This window comes from Mus musculus, chromosome 11 (genome assembly GCF_000001635.26).
Source record: "Mus musculus strain C57BL/6J chromosome 11, GRCm38.p6 C57BL/6J".
NCBI classification, from domain to species: Eukaryota; Metazoa; Chordata; class Mammalia; order Rodentia; family Muridae; genus Mus; species Mus musculus.
This window is the reverse complement of record NC_000077.6, coordinates 3,343,246-3,369,338: the sequence shown is the minus strand read 5'-3', so window position 1 is coordinate 3,369,338 and position 26,093 is coordinate 3,343,246. Positions and strand designations below refer to the sequence as shown.

The 26,093-nt window shown below is 49.8% G+C and overlaps 1 protein-coding gene across 12 annotated transcripts in view; it reads left to right on the top strand.

Moving 5' to 3' along the window:
• The window catches only part of Limk2 (LIM motif-containing protein kinase 2), a 65,980-nt gene extending 39,938 nt beyond the window's left edge, over positions 1-26,042 (top strand). For 2 of the 12 annotated variants that reach the window (NM_010718.4, NM_173053.2), the window contains 14 exons: positions 8,753-8,888; positions 10,235-10,344; positions 11,041-11,229; positions 13,423-13,528; positions 13,870-14,066; positions 15,876-16,062; positions 16,962-17,048; positions 18,566-18,697; positions 18,891-18,947; positions 20,680-20,745; positions 21,591-21,765; positions 22,232-22,287; positions 22,947-23,104; positions 23,455-26,042. In NM_010718.4, coding sequence (NP_034848.1) covers positions 8,753-8,888; positions 10,235-10,344; positions 11,041-11,229; positions 13,423-13,528; positions 13,870-14,066; positions 15,876-16,062; positions 16,962-17,048; positions 18,566-18,697; positions 18,891-18,947; positions 20,680-20,745; positions 21,591-21,765; positions 22,232-22,287; positions 22,947-23,104; positions 23,455-23,599 — 1,801 coding nt within the window. In that variant the 3' untranslated portion in view covers positions 23,600-26,042. Of the gene's footprint in view, positions 1-7,513; positions 7,557-8,752; positions 8,889-10,234; positions 10,345-11,040; positions 11,230-13,181; positions 13,287-13,422; positions 13,529-13,869; positions 14,067-15,875; positions 17,049-18,565; positions 18,698-18,890; positions 18,948-20,679; positions 20,746-21,590; positions 21,766-22,231; positions 22,288-22,946; positions 23,105-23,454 lie in introns of those variants that run through there. The other 10 variants (XM_030245609.1, NM_001361623.1, XM_006514548.3 and 7 more) reach the window with 10 other exon arrangements.
• Positions 26,043-26,093: the final 51 nt, after the last annotated feature.

The window sequence follows — 26,093 nt, the reverse complement described above, 5'->3', positions numbered from 1 at the left end:
GGGGGGGGGGGGCAGCTGCCTGGACCCTGCTTCCCAAGCCTCCAGGCCAAACCACTACCTGGTCATAAAACCGACTCCCATCAGCCCCTCCTTTGTCATGTGCTCCTCTGTGACAGGGATTAGAGCCCTTCCTGGACTCTGTCAAACAAGTGAAGTCCTTGACCCTCTGGAGGGCCTCTGGAGGAGTAAAGGCCGTAAGACATAAGAGTTCTAGGGCTGTGGTTGCAAGAAAGGTGACGCAACCAGATTCCATGGGACATGATCAGGCCTGAGCATGTGACGGGGAGAGGAGACGGGAATGAAGGATGTCAGTTCTGTGACCTGTACACCCCTCTGCCTAGCAAGCCACTCTAGCAGTGAGTACAGCTTGTCTGCCTGCAGCTGGTGGGAGCGGCACCGGGTAATCGAAGGTACTCCCAAATAAGGAAACATCTCAAATTGAAGTTTCCTATGCAAGAGGTAAATCAGGGAGGGGTCTTTTTGTCTAGTTGCTGGTAAAGCCATGGCATCACAGTTATCAACAGGAACTCTTGTCACTCTGCTATGTGCCCGGTCGAGAAAGAATTCCCTTACAGGATTCCCGGTAGTGTCCAGCTTGGGTTAGATGAGCTTGGTTTGGACATTATCCCTTGAGGAAAACAAGCACCCGTTTGCATTATAAAGCACCCCATGTTTGAAAACTTAGCAACAACCTTTTATAGTAACTTGCAGCCTCCTCCAACCTTCTGAGGGCTTGGGTCAGGTGAGTGGGTCCCAGCTGTGACTTGTTTGACTACTCTCTGAGGCACACACTTTGGTACTTTCCCCTCCCAGGTAGAGGAAGCCCCCAGACCCCCGTGAGCTGCGCAGATCACGTGAACTGACAACCAGCCCCCCCCCCCCAGCCCCCACCGGAGCTGCATCAGTGTGCTCTGTTGCTAAGCTTGTTACGGGTCTGGTTATTTTTGTAAAAACAGTGGAGCAACATAGTCTACAAGAATTACAGTGTTTGGCAGACTGTTTCAGTCCATCGGGTCTGAGGAAGAAGCGATAGAGTGTGGTGGCGACCTGAGTCTCTAGCGCCTGTCATGCTTGCTCTTGTGGGCCCTGGAGGACGATTGGAACCCTACTTGGTGGACTTCTGAAGCCATGGAGCTTTCAGAAAGAAGCTACTAGTAGTAGCCACAGCTGCTTAGATTTAAGGGGAGCATCCAACCCAGCGTCTCCCAGAGCATTAGGAGGGCTGCGCTGTCATAGGCCAACCAGCGTCTCCCAGAGCATTAGGAGGGCTGCGCTGTCATAGGCCAACCAGCGTCTCCCAGAGCATTAGGAGGGCCGCGCTGTCATAGGCAGGACTCTGGGTGTCCTCACTCCGCTGAGTCCTTACCTGTAAACACGTCTAAGGGATTAGGAAGTGTGTGGAGGTGGAGCCTGTATCACTTGGCGTCTCTCAGCACTTCATCTTGGTCCTTTCGTGTTGTGCATAGGTCCTGATTGCTAAGGCTCTAGAGGAAATTCATTTTAGGGTCTTCCTTTTCTCCTGAGGGCCTGCTTACCAGTCCTAGGTATGAAACAGACCTGTATTCCTTGGGCATGGGGAGGAAGAGGGTCAGCTCTATTTGCCCTGTTGTTCCCGAACTGGAGGAGAGAGAAAAGGAACACTTCTGCTTACCTGCCGTGGGCGTGGCTCGGGGCTTTTCGCCTGCTGTCATTTTCTCAGCTCCCCTTGAGCTCAGCGACTACTGATGAGTCTTCTGCAGATTCAGGTCTGAGAGTGAATGCTCTCATGCACCTTCTTTGCCCAGGTCACTTGCAGTGTGTCAGAACTGGTCAAACGCTGGCCTTAGGTTACAGCTTCAGTATGTAGCCTCCTGTGTGGCTTTCTGAGGTTTTAGCTCTGTATACCCTGGCTCCTCAAGAGACAAGGGACTGTACCTGAGTCCTGGTTTCTGACCCACCACTACTGCCTCCTAGCTGGGCACTTTGGGGTCTGCAGCCAGGGCAGATGTGACTTCCACTTGAAGCTTTCAAAAATGGAAAGCTGGAGGAAAAAAAAAAATGCCATGGCTTCCGAGAATCTGAGATGGGACATTTTCACTTTCACAATGGATTTAGATTCTTTAACAGACACTGCTACTGGAGAACACTGGGTTAATGGATGAGGAGCTACTGGGACTAGTTACTAACTACTAACTAGTTACTAACTACTGGGACTAGTTACATTAACTATTTGAGCTGAAGGAGAAGCATCATGGAGGGTTAACCTAACACTCAAATATGAGCTGTCATGGTTCCAGTCTCATTATTATTGGAGACAAGAATCCTGAAGCCTGGAAGTTAAGACATGCTGTGCCCCTGAGGTCCGCTGCGACGAACATAGCTTCCTTGCCAGCTACACAGATTCAGATCCCAGCTCCATCACTTGCATGGACAACTATCAGCAGATTTTGCTAATGCCTAGGTTAGCACTTTAAATTCTCCAGTGGCCCAAGAGGCCTGTTGTGGTTATTGGCAAAAACAGAGCTTAAGGGACCTCAGCGGGTTCTGTCAGCTGCTCACCTTACTCAGGAGACACCTGTGGCAGGGTATGCATCTGGCTGTCCTCTACAAAGGCATTCTGTAACACGTGACGTGTGCACCGGTGTGGCGGCTCTCCAGCCAGGTGTGCGTCCCAGCAGGCTGCTGTGGCTGTCTCCTGCATGCCTACACTTGTTTCTCTGCCCACTCCCTTGCCTGGCAGAGCTACTTGCACTAAACAAAAGCAGGATATTGGCAGGAGAAAGGAGGGTGTGTTCTGGTGCTTCCATGGCCTGAGGTGGCATACATACCATTGTGAGGGTGTATGAGAGCGGCCTGCAGTTGGGTACAGATATGCCTGCACCAGCATCTCACTACAGCAGACTGGAAAAAGATAGGCCTCATGACAGGGAATCCTCTGCTCCCGCCTTGGCTCATAGTTCTTGACACGCATGGCCCGTTTTCAGTTTGAAAGCATTCGCTGAAGGCCTTCCCTGCCTCGCCCAGGCTTGGATGCTGAGTGTACCAAGAGGAAATAGGATCCCGCCTCTACTTTCAAGGACTTCACAGTCTGATGGAAGAGAAGGAAACATACCCAAAAGCATTAAGTCAGGAGGTGGGAAGCAGGACGAAAGCCTCACTCCGAGTGCCAGCTCCCTGCTAGAAGCCTCACAGTCACTCAGAACCAGTACAGCCACCTGAGTGCTCGTGATCATGTACCACCAGTTCACAATTGAGAAACAAAGAGCAGGCAGGAAGCAAACGGTGGTACTGAGGTTAGAACCTCAAGTCTTCTGGGGTAATGAATGTGCCCATCATTTCATAAGCACAGAACCTGAGCCCACAGAAGGGGAGGCTTATTCAGGCACTTAAATGTAGCACTAGGCACTTAAATTTAGCTCTCTCCTATATTGGAGCTCATCACACTCTCTAGGCCCATTGTATCCATATATTCTCTGTACCACACCCAGCTCCCAAGAGCCTGATGTGTACAAGATGTCAATAGCGCCCATAAATAAGCAGAAAAGTAAAGGCTTGGAGCAGCAGCAAGTTGGGTGCGCTGTGTTCCGGGGCTTGCTTCTCTAGCCCTCCTAGCTTGGCAGCTATCCACTGCTGCTTCAGATCACCCCCAGTTCCCATGTAAGCACTGTGCTCGGGTACAGCAGCACTGGGTGGCCTCTCACCTGTGTGATTTGGTTTCGTATAGATCTTCTAGAAATTGATATAGGGCACCTAGTATCTGTCTCACATCTCTGCCTTGCCTAGCAAGTTAATGCAGTGCTGTCCTTCACTGTGAAATGCTTTTGCACACATACATTAACTTATTTGGTTCTCATTCTAGGTAGGTCTTTTGGGGTTTTTCTTACTAATTAGTTTATTTATTTATTTATTCATGGTTTTTTGAGACAGGGTTTCTTTGTGTAGCCCTGGCTGTCCTGGACTCACTCTGTAGACCAGGCTGGCCTCAAACTTACAGTGATCTACCTGTTTTTGTCTCCTGTGTGCTAGGATTAAAGGGTTTTGTATTTTTTTCAAGACAGGGGTTCTCGTTCTCTCTCTCTCCCTCTCTCTCTCTCTCTCTCCCCTTGGCTGTCCTGGACTACCTTTTAAATTTTTTTTTTTAAGTTACAATATAGTTCCATCATTTCCCTCCTTTCTTTCTTCTAACCCCTTCCCATATTCCACCTTCCTCTCTCAAATTCATGGCCTCTTTTTCTTTTAATTATTGTTACATTTTTCCACCTAAATATAGAAATAAAGCCTGCTCAGTCTGTATAATGTTACAGTGTTCCTTGTTATATATAGGTTTTCGGAGCTGGCCATTTGGTATTGATAGCCAGCAAGGGGGGACTATTTCTCCCACTTTCAGCATTCCGTAGTTGCCTATAGTTCTTTGTCTAGGGTTGAAGCCCCGTGAGCTTTCCTTCCATATTGGTGTGGTTCTTGTTTAGGCAACCGTGTTGGTGAGATGTCATGGGTATAGCTTCTCTGACATTTCTAGGAGACACAGTTTCACATCGAGCTTCCTGTGTTCCTCTTGGGGCAGTGAGTGACCCCTGAGCCTCAGGTGCAGGAGTCAGGCTGTAGATGCATCAGCTGGGGCTGTGCTCAGGAACCCTGCATTTTAACCTGTTATGGTTTCATGCAATAGTCTCTGTCCTGCTAGACAATGGAGCTGTTTATAGTGGGATGCTGTTATATCTGGTTAACCAGGCTTCTGAGAAAGCCAGGCCTGGTGGTGAGCACCTTTAATACCATATCTCTGAGTTAATGGCCAACCAGGGCTATAGTAAGACCCTGCCTCCAAACAAGCCCCTAAGAGCCAGGCAGTAGGGAAAAAAGCCCCTCAGAGAACTTGGGTATAGTGGGAAGTTGAGGCAAGAGAATTGCTATTATCTCGGGACTAGCCTGCTCTACAGAATGAACCTTGACCTCAAAACTAACAAACAAACAAACAATAACAAGGTCTGGCATGGCACACGCCTTTAATTCCAGCGCTCAGGAGGCAGAGGCAGGAGGATCTCTGAGTTGGAGGCCAGCCAGGAGTACATAGAAAGACTAACTCAGTAAAAGTAAAGATAAACAAAAGTTGTTGAAAGCCACCTAACTAGAACAGTGACTATCCAAAGACACATGAGCTGTCACCTTTAATTGCAGTTAATATTGTGGTCCCAGCTGCACTGAACCTTTTAGATAAGCTGTTTGTATATTTATACATATTGTCTCGTTAATTTTCACAACTAGCTATTTACAGATGATGATCAGAGAAGTAAAGTATATTACCCGATACTTACCCAGACATAATTATTAAGAGGCAGGACTAGCAGCCCTAGGAGGGGCTGCCCTGTGTGACCTCTGAGAAGCCAGAGTGTAGCCAGTATGGGTCAGAAAGCCCTTGCTGATTACAAGGCAGTGCAAGATAGACCTGAGATCTTATGCAGAAAGATCTCTTGAGCCCAGACCCAGGCTGGGCAACATAGTAAGACCTATATCAATAAAAAGGAGTCTGACTAAAAGGGATGAGGTTCATTGCTGGGTGGGCAAGGCACTGGGTCTTAGCTGTGTGTAGTGGTAGGCTAAGAAAGGAGATGGTGGCTGGCTGTTCCCACAGGTTGACAGATGCCCCAACTGACTGAAAAGTGGAAATCTCCAACAAGGTGACAACTGTTACTCTTTTTTTTTTTTGGTTTTTTTTTCGAGACAGGGTTTCTTTGTATAGCCCTGGCTGTCCTGGAACTCACTTTGTAGACCAGGCTGGCCTCGAACCCAGAAATCCACCTGCCTCTGGCTGGCCTCGAACTCAGAAATCCACCTGCCTTTGCCTCCCGTGCACCACCATGCCTCAACTGTTACTCTTAAGGCTAAGAAAAGTAACATATTTCACCAGGCATGGCCAATCTGTGAGGCCAGCCTGGTCTACCAAGCCAGGATAGCCAGGGCTCTATAGAGAAACCTTGTCTTGAAAAAAACCCAGGGGGGCTGGGGAGACTATCAAATTGTAATCTAAATTAAAATTTGAACTGTTGTTACCACAATTGTTGCTCGTGGCAATTTCCATTTTCAGTCTAAAGTTGAATCCAGGGTTGAAGTGTTTATTGGGTTATTGTGTCTTTGTAGGCTTTCTCAAGCCCCACCCACTTTCCTGCCGACTTTTGGGAACTCAGTAGAAACCGTATCTGTTATTATGAACATTATGATGCAGCTCATATTTCAGTAGAAGTCACACTGAAGGGGTTTTTCTTTTTAAGCCCTTTGTCTTTGTTGGGGCTGGGATGCTGGCTCAGCAGTTCCCAGCTCACAGCTCTTGTTGAGGAACCGGTTTCAGTTCCCAGTACCACCTGGCTGTCAGTGGTCTCCCTTCCTCCAGGAAACCCATACCTTCTCACCTCAGTCTGCAGGCACCAGGGAAGTATAAAGGCAAACAGTCAAACACATGAAACAGTGTTTAAAATAAGAGAGCTACTTAGACTATGGCTCTGCTTTAAATGAAAAGAGTAGTTTACCTCTTGTTTTTGCCTACCTTTGCTACATGTGAGCTTGTTTCAAAGAAAAGGAGAAATGAAGAAGAAAGGAGAATATTTATTTATTTACTTATTTACCAAAGCCTGTGTAGAGGTCCTGGAACTCAAGATAGACAGACCTCAAACTCACAGAGATCCTTCTGCCTCAAACAAACAAATAAATAAAACAACCTGTGCTGGGGCCTGAACTCAATGGGCAAAGACCTCCTGACCAGATTTCAGTCCCTGACATCTGGCTTGGAAGGAGGTAACCAACTCCACAGAACTGTTTATGAATCCAATAATAAATCCTTTTAAGCTCTCTGTGTCTGGAGCAGCAGCTGAGAGCTGCACCTCAATCCACAGGTGGAAAAAGAGCCACTGGATCTGGCTTGTGCTTTTGAAACCTCAAAGTCCACCTCCTGTGACACACGTCCTCTAACCAGGACATGTCTCCTAATCCTAATCCTTCTAATCCTTTCAAACAGTTTCAGTCTGGTAACTCAGGTTTCAAACATATGAACCTGTGGAGGCCATTCTTTTTGTTTGTTTGTTTGGTTGGTTGGGTTTTGTTTGCTTGTTTGTTTGTTTGTTTGTTTGTTTTTCTGAGACAGGGTTTCTCTGTATATCCCTGGCTGTCCTGGAACTCACTTTGTAGACCAAGCTGGCCTCGAACTCAGAAATCTGCCTGCCTCTGCCTCCCAAGTGCTGGGATTAAAGGCGTGCGCCACCACACCCACATGCTGAATTTGCCTGATGAACTTTCTTTCTTTTTTTTTTAATTTTTTTTAAAAGATTTTGTTTTACTGGGGCTGGAGAGATGGCTCAATGGTTAAAAACACTTGTTGCTCTTGTAGAGGACCTGAGTTCAGTTCCCAGCACCGACAGACATGGCAGCACACACCTGTCTGTAACTCCAGGGAATCTGATGCCCTCACACAGACAAGACACCAATAAACATAAAAATAATACATCTTAAAACAATTTCACTTTATTGTTTTTTGTATACGTGTCAGGTTCAAAAGAAACTGGGAACGGGCTGGCGAGATGGCTCAGCAGGTAAGAGCACTGACTGTTCTTCCAAAGGTCCTGAGTTCAAATCCCAGCAACCACATGGTGGCTCACAACCATCCGTAATGAGATCTGACGCCCTCTTCTGGTGCGTCTGAAAACAGCTACAGTGTACTTATAAAAAAATAAATCTTTGGGCCTGAGCAATCTGGGGCAACAGGAGCGAGTGGGATTGGCCAGAGAGAGCAGAAGTCCTAAATTCAATTCCCAACAACCATATGAAGGCTCACAACCATCTATATAGCTACAGTGTACTCATATACATAAAATAAATAAATCTCTAAAAAAAAAGAGAAGGAGGAGGAGAAAGAAGAAGGAGGAGGAGGAGAAGAAGAAGAGGAGGAGGAGGAGGAAGAGGAGGAGGATCAGATCTCATTCTGGGTGGTTGTGAGCCACCATGTGGTTGCTGGGAATTGAACTCAGAACCTCTGGAAGAGCACTGAGCCATCTCTCCAGCCCTGCTCATTGGCTTCCCACCCCTAGCTTCTCATTCCTTTATAACGATGCCATTTCAGCTATGCTCTGCATGCACTCTCTCTCTCTCTCTCCCCCCTCAGATGCCTCTGACTGTACTCGCCCTCATATCCATAATAAAACCTTGCCCTCTACCATACCTTGGAGAGGAAGTGTCTTCCACTTAGACAGTGTTTATCTGTGTGTAGGTATGTGCCTGTGAGCGCAGGTGCCAATAGAGCACGGGATGCAGTGGATATTCTCAGTGCTGAGCCTGGTGACAAGCTTCTCTATAGGGTAGACTTTTTTTGTTCTCTTTTTCCTTTTCCCTCAAGAACACATTCACAATGCTGTGGTGACTTGGTTTTGAAGTGGACTGATTGAGTTATTTTTTTGGTCCTTGAAACATAAGGACTTGAGGGATACCTGCACACCCACACATAAGTTATATGTGCATTTTTATTAGGGGGGGAGGTTGGGTCTTTGAAGCTTCCCAGTTGGCTGCAGGACTCAAAGCCCCTGCTACAGAGGCAGGCAACACGGCACAGCTGGTCTCTGGGGCCTTGTTTGCTCAGAAGCAGTTCTCCTTGGGAGGGCATGAAGCTGCAGCTGTGCTCCATCCTGTCTTTGGAAGAAGAGAGGACTGCCTGTTTTGACATTAAACTGGGAGCCAAGCACCCCTGTGCGGCCTGTTCTCATGACCCAATAGCATTTCTTTTCTGGCCTTGCAGGTGTTCCGAATGCCAGGAATCCCTCACCAACTGGTACTATGAGAAGGATGGGAAGCTGTACTGCCACAAGGACTACTGGGCCAAGTTTGGAGAATTCTGCCATGGGTGCTCCCTGCTGATGACGGGGCCAGCCATGGTGAGCTGCACCTCTGCCCCTCACAGTCCACTGATAACCCTTCCAGGTCCCCGTGATCAGTCATCACCTGGTCAATAGAAAGATGATGTCCTTTATCGTTCATTCAGCCACAGGAGTCCACCGAGCCCTTACTAAAGACAGGTCTAGCCTTCCCTCTGTTTTGGGTGGTCCAGAGGACTATCTGTGAGAGCTGTGATTTTGGTTTCCAGTGAGTGGCAAGCAACAGTAAATGCAGCAGCAGTGTAGCAGCTGGTAGGATGCCGTAGACCCACAGCAAACACCATCATATCGGGATCCTGAGTTGTAGCAGACAGGAGTGACCTCATCAGATCAGAGGCTCACAAATAACCTAGCAGAACAACTGCAGACCCCCAGCGAGGAAGCCAGCTGCAGCTCCCGATGACAGAGTCCTAGGTGGAGTCGAGTGACCCCTCAAGTGAAGCTACCAAGCGAAAGAAAGGAGCATCAGGCCAGGTGCTTACAGCATCCAGCAGAAACTGACAGAAAGTTGAGACAAGACTCCCTGACTAGCTTTGCCTTCCACGGATGAACACTGGTGGCTGAACTTCCTTCCAACCGCTATAAAAGCCCTCCTGTCGGCACTTTTATATCGTGGCATAAACACTGGCAACCTCTGTAGAATGACTGCCCCTCCTGTTCTTAAGGACACGGTGTTTTCTTCTTGGGCTGTATTGCCAATATTCCCCCACTGTCAGAGCGAGAAGAGCAAGCCCACTCCCAGACAAAGGCTCTTGGAAGACACTTTGAGACAAACATGCTTAGGTCTCCAATGGGAGTGGGCAGCCCTGCTTCCAGAGCCAACTTCTCCAGTGAGTCCATACATCATGTGACAGATCGGCAGCATGGTGTCTGTCATACCTTCGAGGACTTTAACGTGCAGTGAGGTGAAACCTAAAGGACAGTGACAGTGAGAGGAGGATGCACCTAGGTCCTCATCAGAGAATTGGGTGCCAGATACCAGAATGGACAGACTAGCCAGCCCTGTGTTGGAGGAACAGTGAGACTCGTGGTAGGAGTCACAACTCTGGGGACATGTCCTTATGACTGAGGCCAACAGTTTTCTGTAGTGTTAGAAATGGCAGGAGGCATCTCCACGCACCCACCCCCACCCACCTACACCCATCCGTCACTTACATGGAAGCTATAGGGCAGGGACTGAAAGGCTGGATTCTGACCGGGATCTGCAGCTCTGCCCTTGGTAAGAGTGGATTTTGGTGGTGGCTGGCGTCAGCACATCTCTGATGGGTGTCATTCACTTGCCATTAATCTGGTCCACTCTAACAAAAGTGGTAACTAGCTCCTTTCCTCCTTCCGTCTGCTCACAGGTGGCTGGGGAGTTTAAGTACCACCCAGAGTGCTTTGCCTGCATGAGTTGCAAGGTGATCATTGAGGATGGAGATGCATATGCCCTGGTGCAGCACGCTACACTCTACTGGTAAGATGTGCCCTGTGTGTCCTTCGCAGTAACAGTGGCCAGGAAAGTGGGACAGGAGCAGTGTGAGTTAGGTAAAGGCAATTGGATGCTGTCCTAGGAGGGCTGCCAGATAGCATCAGTCTGCCCCATAGCCCTCCCAGAAGAAGAAAATGGCTGGGCAGTGCCCTCTTAGGGACAGCTTCACATTATAGGAAAGACTGTAGAGTTGACCTACATCCCCTATCCAGCTGCCTTGGTTAACAGAAGAAGGCACCTGAGGCCCAGAGAAGGGAGAAAAGGACAGGGTTCTTACTGTTGAGTCTGGCAGAGCAAGAAAACCTAGTCTATCTCCCCTCCAGGCCAGGGTTCCCAGTATTCTCTCAGCTGTCACCCAAGTCTTAGGCCCCTCCTTTTGGACAGCCCATCAAGACTTTTAGCAGCAGCTGGGCATGGTAGCGCATGCCTTTAATCCCAGCACTCAGAAGGCAGAGGCAGGCGGATTTCTGAGTTCAAGGCCAGCCTTGAAGGACAACAGAGTGACACAGGACAGCCAGGGTTACACAGAGAAACCCTGTCTCAAAAAAAAAAGACTTGTAGCAAAGACAGTCGTGGGGAGACTGGGGTTGCTGCTTCAAGCCACATGATGATACAGTGGCTGCTGGAGGGCTTCCGGGTGGGCCTGCAGGACCTCAGCTTCCTTTGTGTCCCTCTCCCCAGTGGGAAGTGCCACAACGAGGTGGTGCTGGCACCCATGTTTGAAAGACTGTCTACAGAGTCTGTCCAGGATCAGCTGCCCTACTCTGTCACGCTCATCTCCATGCCTGCTACCACCGAGTGTAGACGCGGCTTCTCGGTGACTGTGGAAAGTGCCTCTTCTAACTATGCCACCACCGTTCAAGTGAAAGAGTAAGTGTTTTGAGAGCCTTGCAGCAGAGGTTCATGGACCAAGCCTCCCAGGGCTCAGCTCACAGCGCTTCCTCCATCCTCACCATCACCTTTCTCCTGACCTTGGCTCTTCACATTTCTTCTGCCCAAGTTGCTTCGGCTGCCTTCCCAACTTTTCAGGTGTCAGGTTTCGTGTCTACTCCTGGAAATTACCTGGCCTGATCAATGTGTGTCAGCTTGATTGTCATCTTTCCTCCCCACCTGTGGTGGCTTGAATAAGATTGACCCCCAGAGGCTCCTATCTGAATATATAGTGAATATATTTGAATGCTTAGGGAATGGCCTTAGGAGGTGTGGCCCTGTTGGAGGAAGTGTCTCACTGAGGATGGGCTTAAGGGCTTCAGATGCTCAAGCCAGACCCAGTGAGCTCTCTTCCTGCTACCTGTAGATCCAGATGTAGAATTCTCATCTACCCCTCTCTAGCACCATGTCTACCTGTGTGTCACCATGCTTCCTGTCATGATGATAATAAACTAAACCTCTGAACTATAAGTCAGCCCCACTTAAATGTTTTTCTTTATAAGAATTGATGTGGTCGGGCTGGCGAGATGGCTCAGTGGTTAAGAGCGCCGACTGTTCTTCCGAAGGTCCTGAGTTCAAATCCCAGCAACCACATGGTGGCTCACAACCATCTGTAACGAAATCTGATGCCCTCTTCTGGAGTGTCTGAAGACAGCTACAGTGTACTTACATATAATAAATAAATAAATCTTAAAAAAAAAAAAAAAAGAATTGATGTGGTCATAGGATCTTCTCACAACAGTAGAAGCCCTAAGACACCACTCCAACATACACTCCAGAAGAGCCTCCCTTTGTCTTGTTCAGTACTATATACCTACTGAACTACCATTAATAGGAAGTTATTGGGGTTTTTTGGGTTTTGTTTGTTTGTTTTGTTTTTTGTTTGTTGCTTTTTGAGACAGGGTTTCTCTGTATAGCTCTGGCTGTCCTGGAAATCACTCTGTAGACCAGGCTGGCCTCAAACTCAGACATCTACCTGCCTCTGCCTCTGGAGTGCTGGGATTAGAGGCGTGTGCCACCATGCCCGGCCTGGAAGTTATTGTTTTATTGGTTGCATTTATGAATGGAGAAGAAGAAAATGGGCCCCAAAGAGGGTAAGATCCTACCTTGGGTCTCATACAAAGATAAGAGGTGAGACTACGTCCATGTAACCAGGCTTCATTTTTTTCCCCTGGGTCTGTGCTGAGGCAGAGCATCATGGCGGGAAATATGTGGCAAATCATTTTGTGATGGCTGATGGAGAGTGGGGGGTAGAGCCCTGAAGGTACTGTGAGGCAGGTGAGAGGTTACTGGGATTAAGAATTCAGGAGGAGGGCTGGTGAGATGGCTCAGCAGGTAAGAGCACCCGACTGCTCTTCCGAAGGTCCAGAGTTCAAATCCCAGCAACCACATGGTGGCTCACAACCATCCGTAACAAGATCTTACTCCCTCTTCTGGTGTGTCTGAAGACAGCTACAGTGTACTTACATATAATAAATAAATCTAAAAAAAAAAAAAAAAAAAAAAAAAGAAGTCAGCAGGAGATGAGATCTATTCTGTAGCTTCAGTAGATAAAAAGGAGAGCGGGTTGTGTTTAGGCCAGAGGAAGCCAGATATCTCCAGAGTGGGTGTCTGATTGTTTAGTGTATGTTGAGAGAGTAGCCCAAGTGGCTGTTAATATGGAGGACCTGACTGTGAAGGCCAGGAAGTCTATTAAGGGATAAACATCAGGACTATAACCGGGTTGGCGTTTGGAAGGATCACTGGTATGGAAGTTAGACAGGAGAGAGGAAAGGCCCAGACATGTAGAGCTGTTACGAGGCTCCTATGGTGATCCAGGAGAGAAATGTTGGTAACTATGGTGATGGAGAGAAGGCAGGATTCTCAGAAGTGGGTGGGGGTTGAGGGGGAAAAGGGGAGGGATTTGAGGGGAACTCCAAATGGGGACAATGTCCAGGTTTCTGGCTTAGGTCAGTAGATCAGTGACAGTGCCCTTCCCTGAGAGGAAGCATTCTGGGGTGGGTACTACATTTTGTTGTAGGGGACCTCGAGCATGTGGCCACTGGGGGCTGGGTTTGGTGAATTTTCCCTGTACAGGTGGGCAGGCAAGTTTTTAGAAGGCCTCATCCTGCCTTAACTCTTGTCCATCTTCAGGGTCAACCGGATGCACATCAGTCCCAACAACCGAAATGCCATCCACCCTGGGGACCGCATCTTGGAGATCAATGGGACCCCTGTCCGTACTCTGCGAGTAGAGGAGGTACGTATGTGTCCGTCTGTCTGTGGGCCTGGTGCACAGAACAGGCTCCCTGAAAGATCTGGCTATGGCCTTTACGTTTTTCCCATAACCAGCCAATCTTAGCACTGAGCCTGTGACAACTGAGTGGCTTCCAGGGTCAACCCAACAGATTTCCAGGGCAGAAGAGATGGGCTGACAGGTGGAGAGGTGACAAGGTGCCAAAATGACCTCTGGCAGCCAAAGGCTACCTTCTAGGCAAATTAGATGTTGGCTACACTGTGCTTAGACTGTTTGGGTAGGCAGTAGGTAGCCTCAGGTAGGACAGCTTGTGGAAACCAACCTTACCTTGCTGTTGGCCACAGGTGGAGGATGCAATAAAGCAGACAAGCCAGACACTTCAGCTGCTGATTGAACATGACCCTGTGCCCCAGCGCCTGGACCAGCTACGGCTAGATGCCCGACTTCCTCCCCACATGCAGAGCACCGGACACACGCTCATGCTCAGCACCTTGGACACCAAGGAGAATCAGGAGGGGACACTGAGGAGACGTTCTCTGAGGTACTGCTCTGTCTCCTCTGACTTGTTCCTTGTCTGTCCCTCAGAGGCTATATTGGCTTTTGGAGGTCAGCAGCTTTAGGGAACCAGCAGGCCAGGGTCGGGACATGAGACCTGAGCTGCCCCAGCTAGCCCATGGGGCTTACAGTTCATAGACAGTCTCTGTATAGACACGGAAACAGGGATCTATCAGGTTTCCTTAGAAACCATGGGCTCAGAATCTTGGAGTGGCAGCACATTTCTGTTCTCCCAGCAAGGCTCAGGCAGGAACATTATGAGTTTGAGGTAGTTACAGTTACATAGTGAGACTCTATCTAAAAAAAGGTTGCTGTTTGCTTGCTTGTTTGTTTAGTTTAGATTGATTGATTGATTTATTGATTTATTTATTTATTTATTTATTTATTTATGGATACAGGGTTTCTCTGTATAGCCCTGGCTGTCCTGGAACTCACTCTGTAAACCAGACTGGCCTCGAACTCAGAAATCCGTCTGCCTCTGCCTCCCGAGTGCTGGGATTAAAGGCGTGCGCCACCATGCCCGGCTTAAAAAAAAAAAAATGTCAACACACCAGAGGCTGAGGCAGGAAGATTGCCATTTAGTTCAAGACCAGGCTAGACAGTAAATGCTGTCTCAGAATAGAGAGGATCAGGCTGGGGATGTGGTCAGACTACTTGCTAAGCTAACAGGATAACTTGGACCCCTAGTACTCATGTCAAAAGAGAGGCATGGCTGTACACGTTCCTATAACCCAGCACTGGGGAGTGGAGACAGGAGGATTAATGGTACTTGCTGGCTGCCAGCCTAGCTCCAGGTTCAGGGAGAGATCTTTAAAGGGAGTAAAGTGGAAAGTGGCATAGAATAACTGATTTCCTCCACTGCCTCTGCATGTCTACACAAGCACACATGCACATCTGTACATGCACACATGTTTTCTCTCCCTCTCTAACAATATCCACATACACCAAAACAAAAGCGTGGGCTTTATCCACTCAACTTGAACTTGACTGGAAATTGTAATGTCAGCAAGCTTTAAAATCCATCATGGAGGAAGGGAGGGGGGCCTGGAAACAAGCAGGGCCAAGTAAGTGTACAAAAAAGTTGGTAAAGGAAGTGATGGACAGACGCCGGGCAGTGCTGGCGCGTGTCTTTAATCGTAGCACTTGGGAGGCAGAGGCAGGCAGATCTCTTGAGTTCCAGGACAGCCAGGGCTATACAGAGAAATCCTGTCTCGAAAAAAAAAGTCACCAACCATACATAAACTGTAACTGGTTGCTTTTGCAAATGTAAACACAGCAGCTTGATTGCCATAAAAATCATGTATGTTTATTATCTTGAAATGTAAGCCAGTACACATTCATTCAAAATTGGGTCTACGATGCCATTTGCCCCTTCTGTGATGGAGTCCTCTGTCACTGTATGGTACCTTGAGTCAAGCAGCTGTGGGGCTGGAAACAGTCTAAGGTAGTGGATTGCTGCCTGCAGTGCTGCTATGTCTGGAGCATCGTGAGCTGGTAGACTCTGATCATCCTGATCTGAAGTGCTCAGTCCATGGGCCCCCAACCTGCTTCCCCGCACTCCTCAGTGCAGGATGGGATCCATGGTGGCGCACATGCTGGGCAGACACCTCCCCACTGAGATTCACCTCCAGTCTCCTGATTTCCTGGCTTCCAAAGAGTACATCTGTCTGATTAAGAACCCTTCCCCCCACCCCCCACCCCGGGATTCAAATTGTAACTGCTGGAATGACCAGGTGCCCCCAGCCTCCCTCCCGGCGCCCTGTGTTGCCTGCTCTAACCCTTCCTTCATCCTCAGGCGCAGTAACAGCATCTCCAAGTCTCCGGGCCCCAGCTCCCCCAAGGAGCCCCTGCTCCTCAGCCGGGACATAAGCCGCTCAGAATCCCTCCGCTGCTCTAGCAGCTACTCCCAGCAGATCTTCCGGCCCTGCGACCTGATCCACGGGGAGGTCCTGGGGAAGGGCTTCTTTGGGCAGGCCATCAAGGTGAGCACCGGAAGCAGCCGCTGCACGCTCTGCTACCACCACCTTCCTTTGGGTGGCACCAGAGGACACCTCGGAGGGGTTGCTCTCTCCTATCTTTACATGAGTTCTGGGATACAGCTCTAGTCATCAGGCATGAATGCAGACGCTGGCCTCCTTCCTGGCTGTGAGTGATGTAGTGAGTGGCTCTGGAAGCTCAGGTTAGGGTCCACGTCCCTGGCCCTCACGCCACCAGTCAGTGAGGCTGTGCTAGATGCCCACAGGCTCCAGGCTGCAGGGCATTGTACAAGGTGAAGGCCCCTGCTACCCTGGTGAGCTCAGGAACTAATCTTTCTCTCTCTCTCTCCTCCTCCTCTGCTGAGAGCTGGGAGGGGGGTCAGGTAAGCCTGTGTATCAGCTTTCCAGGCAGCAGGGATGGAAGGCTCACCTCTGACCCATCCAGCTCCCGGGTGCATGTGGTACTGACACCCTGCCCCCAGACTCTGTCCACCCAGGAGATTCACTCCTGTACCAGATGAGCAGGGCCCTCTTGACTTGGCAGCGTACCCTCCCAATCCTTCCTAGTTTCCGTTTTTAGCGTCCTGGCTTGCCCTTCTGCATGCCCCAGCATTCTAGGGGAGAAGATACACTTCCTTCCTCGTCCCCTGTGCCCCGTGCTGTTTTCCACACATGGTCTCTGGTTAGTCTGTCCTCCAAGGAGTGGCATGACACTGCAAAGGTTTTTATTTTTCCTTTGCTTTTTCTTATTTTCCTCCCTCTGGTGCTGGAGGTCAAACCCGGAACTTTGAGCATGTCAGCCGAGTTCTCTACCACTGAGCGACTCCCTTAGCCCACAGGTTGTCCCAAACAGAGTGCCAGAATTGTCTCTGGTCTCTGCGCTGTTCACCCTTGTCCTTCCGTAGGTGACTCACAAAGCCACAGGCAAAGTGATGGTCATGAAGGAGTTGATCCGCTGTGATGAGGAAACCCAGAAGACTTTCCTGACTGAGGTGAGACGTGGCCTTGGACTTTTCCGCAGACAATATTTGAAGGGCTGAAACAAGAGGATCGTGTGAACCCAGGCCAGATGTGGCCACTCAGTGAGACCCTGTTCAGAAAAGAAAGTGAAAAGAAAACTTGCTGCCAGGCCTAGTGGCCCAGTCCTGTCCCTCTGGAGCTACTGTGGAGACTAAGGCAGGAGGATTTCTGTTCAAGGGCTGGAAGTTCAAGGCTAGCCTAGGCAACAGAATGAGGCTGTCTCAAAATAGAAAATAAAAGTGGGGCGAGGCCAGTCAAATGGCTCAGCAGGTAAGAGTACATATCGCCAGTGCAGAGGACCTGGGTTCTGTTCACAGCATCTACATAGTGGCTCAAAACCATCCCATCACTCCAGTTCTGACCCACCCTGACCTGCTCCAGCACCAGGCACGCATGTGGTTCACACTCACGTGGAACCGAACACTCATACACATACAGTAAATTATGAATGAATGAATGAATGAATGAATGAATGAATGAATAAGGGTTGAGCTAGGAAGTGACCCAGTAGAAATCTTGTTTCAGCTGCTATTTTATTTTATTTTATTTAAAAAACCTGAAGGTTGGGCTGGTGAGATGGCTCAACAGGTAAGAGCACCCGACTGCTCTTCCAAAGGTCCTGAGTTCAAATCCCAGCAACCACATGGTGGCTCACAACCATCCGTAATGAGATCTGACTCCCTCTTCTGGTGTGTCTGAAGACAGCTACAGTGTACTTACATATAATAAATAAAAAAAAAAAAAAAAAAAAAAAACCTGAAGGTTTATTTTGTCTCATTCTTTTCAAGTTTCATGATTATTCTTGACTTTTTATGTGTATGGTGTTTTGTCTGCATGTATATCTGCAGACCAGGAGAGGCCATGGGACTAGAGTTATTGGTAGTTATGAGCAGTCATGTGGGTGCTGGTGATCAAACCCAGGTCCTCTAGAAGAGCAGAGCCGCCAGTGCTCTCCCCATCTCCCCAGCCCTCAGCCAATATCTTAAAACCTGGGCAGAGATTCTGTTGTGATAATGCACACCATTAATCTCAGTACCCTCAGAGGCAGGTGGAGCTCTGACTTCAAGGCCAGCCTTGGCTCCATCAGCTCAAGGGACTCCTCTAATTTACAGTACATATGTTGAGTGCACATTTACTAAGGACACTACAGGCCAGTCTAAGGTGAGATTCAGGGGTGATGGTATACACGTACCACTGTAATACATGCTGTTATGGTCACCACCAAATATCCTCAAGTGGAATTCCAGGGAACAGATGCCCCATCCATGAACATCTCACTTGTACTGCCTCTTGCTCCTTAGGTAGCTGCAGCAGGGGACATTGGGGCAACTGCAGTGGGTCAGGTGGGGCTTCCCGCTCGGCAGCACCACCACAGGCCTCCATCTCACTCTTGGGCCCTCCCGCCTGGCTCTCTAGAGTACATCCTAGAAAACCAGGGCCCAGTGTGCAAAACCTGTGAGGATGTACTCACTTTGTCTCCCTCCACCAGGTGAAAGTGATGCGGAGCCTGGACCACCCTAATGTGCTCAAGTTCATCGGAGTTCTGTACAAGGACAAGAAGCTGAATCTGCTGACCGAGTACATCGAGGGAGGCACACTCAAAGACTTCCTGCGCAGTGTGGTAAGCACGTGACCCCACAGTCAGGAAGAGCCTTGGTGGGTTATCAGAGGGACACCTGTGCTCATTACTCTGGAACCTTGAGGGTTAGAGGGACCTTGTTTGCCATCAGTGGTGTATACTGGGAGAGACTGGAATGGAGTCTAGACCAAAAGCTGGGAAGGACTCCTCTTATGGACATTCTCCTATCCTGCAGGACCCGTTCCCCTGGCAACAGAAGGTCAGGTTTGCCAAAGGCATCTCCTCTGGAATGGTGAGTCCTACCAGCAGTCTTGCGCATGTGTAGAGTGAGGTGCAGGGATTGCAGGCTGCTCTGGAAGACAAGAGACCCATCATGGGGGCTGGGACATTCAGCAGCTGCCTACTAAATTTCTTTCAGTACCAAGCTAGTAGTTGGCTAGCTCCTCTCTTTCAGTCAACAGTTCTATTCTCAAAGGACTCCAAATCTCTTTAACACCAAATGGCATGAACAAGGCAAACCATAGCTCAGTGTACCCTGACCTTTCTGTCAAAGAGGTGCTCAGGTGCAGTGGGACCTTACCTACCGAATATGAGGCGGGAAGGGGGGCAGTGTATTCTAGATGAGGTGGGAAGGGGGGCAGTGTATTCTAGATGAGGCGGGAAGGGGGGCAGTGTATTCTAGATGAGGCGGGAAGGGGGACATGTGTTCTAGGTGAGGCTGGAAGGGGGGACATGTGTTCTAGGTGAGGCTGGAAGGGGGACATGTGTTCTAGGTGAGGTGGGAAGGGGGGACATGTGTTCTAGGTGAGGTGGGAAGGGGGACATGTGTTCTAGGTGAGGTGGGAAGGGGGACATGTGTTCTAGGTGAGGCGGGAAGGAGGACATGTATTCTAGGTGAGGCGGGAAGGGGGACATGTGTTCTAGGTGAGGTGGGAAGGGGGGACATGTGTTCTAGGTGAGGCGGGAAGGGGGACATGTGTTCTAGGTGAGGTGGGAAGGGGGACATGTGTTCTAGGTGAGGCGGGAAGGAGGACATGTTTAGGTGAATGCTGAAGAATGAGCCAGTAGTAGACTAAAGTTCCTATTGGGTGCATTGTGGGAATGAGTCTAGCCATCCTCACAACTAGTGAAGCACAGTGCCTGCTGTGTGGAGCAGTCACTTCGCGGAGGGAGGGGCTGCACCCAGGATTGTGCTCATTCCTCCAGGAACCTCTGTTCACAGTGAAGAAGTGAGGTAGAAGAGGAAGGGCTGGGTCCTGGGCTTGCCAGGAGTTTGCCAGAGGTCACCCAGCTCTGTAAAGAGAAAGTGAGCCAGAGCTGTGCAGGCAGCGATGGCCAGCACAGGAGAAGATGGCTCTGCAAAGGGATGGCCCTGTGGGGGCTGGAACAGAAGCAACACACAGGGGTCTCAGGAAAGAGGGTACATGGGGGAGGTATGACAGCCTTTGAGGAGGGGTTGGCAGGCAGCCAGGCTGGGTTACAGCTATAGGAAAAACTCTGTGGGCCTAGGAACAGTGAAGTAGTACAGGGGGCTAGGAAGAGGGCAGTGTCACCTTCCCCATCTACGGGGAAAGGAAAGACTGAGAAAGTAAGCTCCTAAGAGTGACACGGGAATGTCTAGTAAAAATAGTTTAGAAATGGCTGGACAGGAAGAGGGAGGGGCTGAAGTACAGGCAGAGGAGGAGGGTGTGTCAGGGGAGGTGAGTCAGGAGGTCATTGCTTTCCCAAAGGGGCTAAAGCCTGACTCTGGAGGGGCCAGGGGGAGCAGTGTGTTTGAGGGTGCTCACTTTAGATTGCCTCAAGGATGGGAGACTCAGAGGCCAGTAGAGGTGGAGACAGTGGGAAAACCTGGGCAGGAACTGGCAGTTTTCTGTTGGTGTTAGGACACAAGCGTGGCTTGGGGGTGGGGATGGGAAGCTAAACAGGCTTGGCCTAGAAGACAGGAGTAGCTGGGACTGGGGGAGGGGCAGCAGGATGGGCGTGGCCTGGGCCAAGAGGCTCCATGGCTCCTGCTTCTGTTACAGGCCTATTTACACTCCATGTGCATCATCCACCGGGACCTGAACTCACACAACTGTCTCATCAAATTGGTACGTCCCACTGTGCTGGCCTGAGATGCCTGGGGCTATCCCTCTGGCTTCAGACCAAACACACCATCTATAGGATCTATTTTGGGCTTTCTGCTACCTTCAAGTGCCTTTTGCCATCCCCATCTTATGGAAGCTCTCAGATACACACATGCAGGAACAATTTCACCTCCCCAGGAGCAGCCCTTGAGGTGATTATTATTAGAAGGGATTAGCTCTCCTGTCTGGCAGGCAGGAGTCTGGGTGTGGATGGGGGCTGAATTCCTTGTCTGTGAAGAGCTCTTGCCTTGGAACAGGCCCCTAAAACAGTTTGCTGATCCCACTTTACAACGTGGACGGGCTGCAGGGTCTTTAATCCACATAGGTAGCATGGGGCCAGGGTTCCTCAGACAGCCCTTAGTTAGAGTTGTTCCAGCATTGTGTCTCCTGCCAGCTTCCCTCTACAGTAGTCCCTCTTCACACCACTGCCCCATAGCTCCTCCCTTTCCCTTACTGCCTTTGCCTGACCTTTTCTCTTAACCTATTCTGGCAACTACAAGTCCTTGTTAGGAACAAGACAAAGGGCTGAAGATAGACAAGAAATCCTAAGTCACCTGAAGTGCACTCTGCAGGTCACTTCCCTGAGGCTCCTCCCCCTTTAGTTTGGAATCTGTGGGCAGATACCAGACTGAAAGAAAAAACCAACAAAGGCCCAGCCACTGCCTCCCAGGAGAACTTTCTGGTGTGACTCTCCTCTCCTCTTCACTCCCCTTGAAGGTGGCCTCTCTTGCCTTTGCCTACACCCCAGGGACAGGTTAGAGAAGCCCCCCCCCCCCCACCGGGTCCTGACCTAGCCCTTGTCCTACTAGGACAAGACAGTGGTAGTAGCCGACTTTGGGCTGTCACGGCTTATAGTAGAAGAGAGGAAAAGGCCTCCAGTAGAGAAGGCCACCACCAAGAAACGCACCTTACGCAAGAGTGACCGCAAAAAGCGCTACACTGTGGTGGGAAACCCCTACTGGATGGCCCCCGAGATGCTGAATGGTAAGTTCAAAATCCATGGAGGGAAAAGAGCCAGAGGGAAGACAGAAGCCATGTCTTAAATTAGGTGCTGTAAGCTGGGGAGGCCTGTGACAGGGACAGGCACTCAGAGGAGGCCGATGATCTTTCAGGCTTGGCCAGGCCAGGCCTCATAAACTTTTAATCACAGCTGGGAAAGCAGCAAGCCATCCTGGGTGGCTGGTAAGCTCTAGGGATCTTTTGTCTCCAAATGGCCCAGGCTGTTCCGAGTTCTCTAGCCTTCGCCTTCCATCTCCAGATCAAGAGCTGAAGTATGGTGCCCCCTGGTGGATGCTGGCTAACCCTGGCTCATGGTCAGTCTAGATGATCCTGAACCTGGGTGTAGTTCTTTATGACACTCAGTCAGTGGCCACCCTGGGCACCTTTGGGGCTGCTGAAGCCCTAGTTCTTGGCTCTGCCACCTGAAAGCTGCTTCCCTCTCTTCCCCAAGGCAAGAGCTACGATGAGACGGTGGATGTCTTCTCTTTTGGGATCGTTCTCTGTGAGGTAAGCTCGGGCTCAGATACCCGAGGAGCCCTCCCTCCCTCCCTGAGATCTGGGTTTCTCTCTTACAAGTGAACAGTTTGCCACAAACTCAGTGGTTAGGCTGCAGCCCAGCCCAGTATCTCTCAAAGCCCTGAGTCACGTAGACACATTGAGAACCTTTTCTCACTCTTACAAAATTATAAGGGACAGGAGAGACACACGATGGTTAGAATAATTCAAGTATTTTTTACGAAGTAGCTTCCTTCAGTAGACTGCAATAGAATATCTGTCACCTATAGAAAATTAAGGTGATGGCAGCCAAAGGGTTTCAGACATCAGTCAAACCCAGTCCCTCCCCTTGTAGAGCCTTGACCCGGAACCTTGACCCGGTAGAGGACATAGCTGTAACGGGATATGGGCAGGGTAGGGTAAGTGGAAGCTTCTAGTTTTCAGGTACCAGTTACCAGCATTGCTTCTGCTGCAGGGAGGCCTCTTCTGAGCCCTCCTCAGTATCCGGACTCTAGAGAGGGGTCTAGATTAGCATGGGAAGGGAGGTGGGGCACAGGGCTGCCCCTCTAACTTGAGGTTTTGCTGCCCTGCGTATCTGTCTATAAGAGCAACCCTCCCTCCTGTCTCTGGCCTCTGTAGTCCTTCCTGACCATCCCTCTTTTTGCCTGCAGATCATTGGGCAGGTATATGCGGATCCTGATTGCCTGCCCCGCACACTGGACTTTGGCCTCAATGTTAAGCTTTTCTGGGAGAAGTTTGTCCCAACAGACTGTCCCCCAGCCTTCTTCCCCCTGGCTGCTATCTGCTGCAAACTAGAGCCTGAAAGCAGGTTGGTGTCTCACCTCTTCCTCCCACCTTACAGCACTCTGGCCCGAGACGCTTGCTTTAGATCAACCCCTGCCCTTCCCTGGATGAGCAGTTGAATCCTTGAGCGCCAGAGTAAACTGCTAAACCACTCAAGCCCCTGACATCTCCGACAGCCACATTAGGGAACAGGGGCAGCTCAGAAGCAAGGGGGCTGGACAAGATAGAAGAGCAGTGGGGTTTGGTTTTGTTTTGTTTTTAAAGAAAATCTGGGCACGGTGTGTGGATCCACAATAGAATGTGTGGAATGAATGGGGCCATGGGTTCAGTTCTCAGCTCTGGATGCTCACGTCTGTGTGTCCCTTCTCTCTGCAGACCGGCATTCTCAAAGCTGGAGGACTCGTTCGAGGCGCTCTCCCTGTTCTTGGGGGAGCTGGCCATCCCACTGCCAGCAGAGCTGGAAGACCTGGACCACACTGTGAGCATGGAGTATGGCCTAACCCGGGACTCGCCACCCTAGCCCTGGTCCCTCCCCCTGCAGGGGGACATTCCACAGCCAGCATTGCCCCCTCTGCACGCTGTCCTTGCTGTGAGCAGGACTGCCTAGGTTTCCTGTGGATTGAAGGCTTGCTTAGAGGCACAACAAGCCATCCCTACTACCTCCCCAGGAGGCACTTGGGTGCAGGGAAAAAAATTCTCCGCAAGTTTTGGGGGCCTAGTTTCTATCTGTAAATCCAACACTCACCTGAAAGCTGTGAAGAGGATAAAAGAGCCTGGATTATAGACCAAGAGTCTGTTACTCGGGACTACTTGGGACCTCTGTGGATTGAGATTCTGGGAGGCTGTAGCTTTACACTAATCAACATGATCTGGGCCTGCTGGGCAAGATGACGGAGTGAACTGGCCTGAGGGCTCTGGAGTCTGGCTCAGCAAGGTGCAGGACTTGAAGCGGTAGTATGAGTTACAGAAACGGGGAACCTTCAAAGCATGTGAAATGACAGTAGCGATTTCTCCTCCATCCCAGGCCATGCCCTTTGGAGCAGGTTTTAAAGAGTCTTAGTATGTGGTAAAACCTACAGAATCCAACAAAGGACTGGTCTCTGCTCACAGCCCAGGGACCACATCAGTGCATGGGGAGTTTCCACTTCAGCATCCTGTCTCAACAAGCAGTCACTCACAAAAACACCAAAGAAACTGGGGCTGCAAACAGGCCCTGCCCTCTAAAAGCCCTGTATCCAGGCTGGTGGGCTCAGTCAAAAGCTCAGCATGTTGCCTAACAGTACATGGGTTCTGGATGCCAGCCTGGTTTGCCTCAGACTTTGGGTCTAAGCAGAGAGAAGGGGGTCCCATCAATTTCTTTGCACCCTTGTGGCAGCTACTGCACATCCTCTAGAATGTCTGGGCCAGGCAGCAATGTGGGACAGGCATTGGTGGCTGCTGAGTCCCCAAACTGAGATAGGAAAAGAACACCCTGAGCTGGGCCTTGTAGATTCTACCTCTTTTTGTTGCTGGTCCAGCTTGCTTCCTGAGCCACACTCGAGGGCCATGGGCATGGGCAACTATGGGGGCACTTTCTACCCCTGGCTGCCAGGTGTCCAGGGACTCTGTAGCTCACCAAGGTTTGTCATCTAAGCGGGAGCTCACGCCATGTTTAACAAATTGGGAATGGGTTTGGTTATAAATACATGTGATGGGTTGTACTGGTGGGGGGATTCAGGAAGAGTGGTTGCTGTTATTAGCTTTTATCTCTGGGGTGATATGTGAGATATTTTGTACATAGACGAAATGAATTATGGGATGGGAAGTCTTTGGCCACTTTTCTTGCTGTGTAGACTGTACTTGCGTGTGGAGTTTGCACACTTGCTGCAGAGGGAATCCTGAACTCCCGATGGGCATGGTTCAGCGTCCTTGACTGAGTATGCTTGCACTGTCCCCAGCAAGTGTGGGAGTGGGGCCTGCACTAGGCCATGAAGCAGACTAAATAAATTAAGCAGTTAACATAGAGATGACAGAGAGTGCCAAAGTGACTTAGGGCCTGACTTAAACACGGAGGACAGGATGGATAATCACGGTCTGACCAGGGTTTGGTTCCCAGCACCCACGTGGTGGCTCTCTAACATCTGTACGTCCAGTTCTAGGGGTACTCTACCTCATCTCACCTCTGTGGGCTCCTGCACATACATGGTACACAGACATGCTCTGGGTACATAAATTCCCATTTTAAAGTGTTTTAAAGAAACATGGTCTGCTGGCCACTTTCATATAACTTACCAGGAAATTCTGTCTCAAGTTTAATCCCCTCACCTGGACAACAACCCTTCAGAGATCATATGCATCCACCGGAGCCCCTCTGAGGAGCAGCCGATGACCTCATCTTAGACCCGCAAAGCTATCAGGTTCTCAGCTGCTTACCCAGTCCTCAGGGGCCTTCTGCTTCCAAAGCTGTTGCACCGACCACTGGCCCAATAATGCCAATGTTTGGTAAGATCCTGGGCACCAAAGAAAGAGAAAAAGAAGCCCCACAGCCTCTGCCAAGTGTGGAAGTGTGTGTTTATAAGTCTACACGCAAGATACAGAGGCTGGGGAACCAAGTTCAAGGCCAGCCTAAGTCTGTCGAGTGAATTTTGGGCCAGCTATGGCTAAAGCACTGAAAGCCAGGTCTAATAGCTTTGTGGCCCTAAAATGAAGTCATTTTGTATATAAACGTAAAGATAATGTCTCCTAAGCGTCCTGTGGTAGAAGACTTTAGATTAAGAGAATGTATGTTTGGCAGTGTTGGTGGCACACACCTTTAGTCCCAGCAGAGGCAGGTGTATCTGAGGCCAGCCTGAGCCATTACACAGAGAAACCAAGAATGGAATAAAATACAGTCCCTAGTAAACACCTCATCTGAGGTTCTCAGTGCTGGGCTACAACTCAATCTGCTGCTGAGGTCAACTAATAAAACTTAGACACCAGTCCTGCACCTTCCCGGCCCTTCTAACCCAGGGCACAACCTACAAGAGCCACCAAGC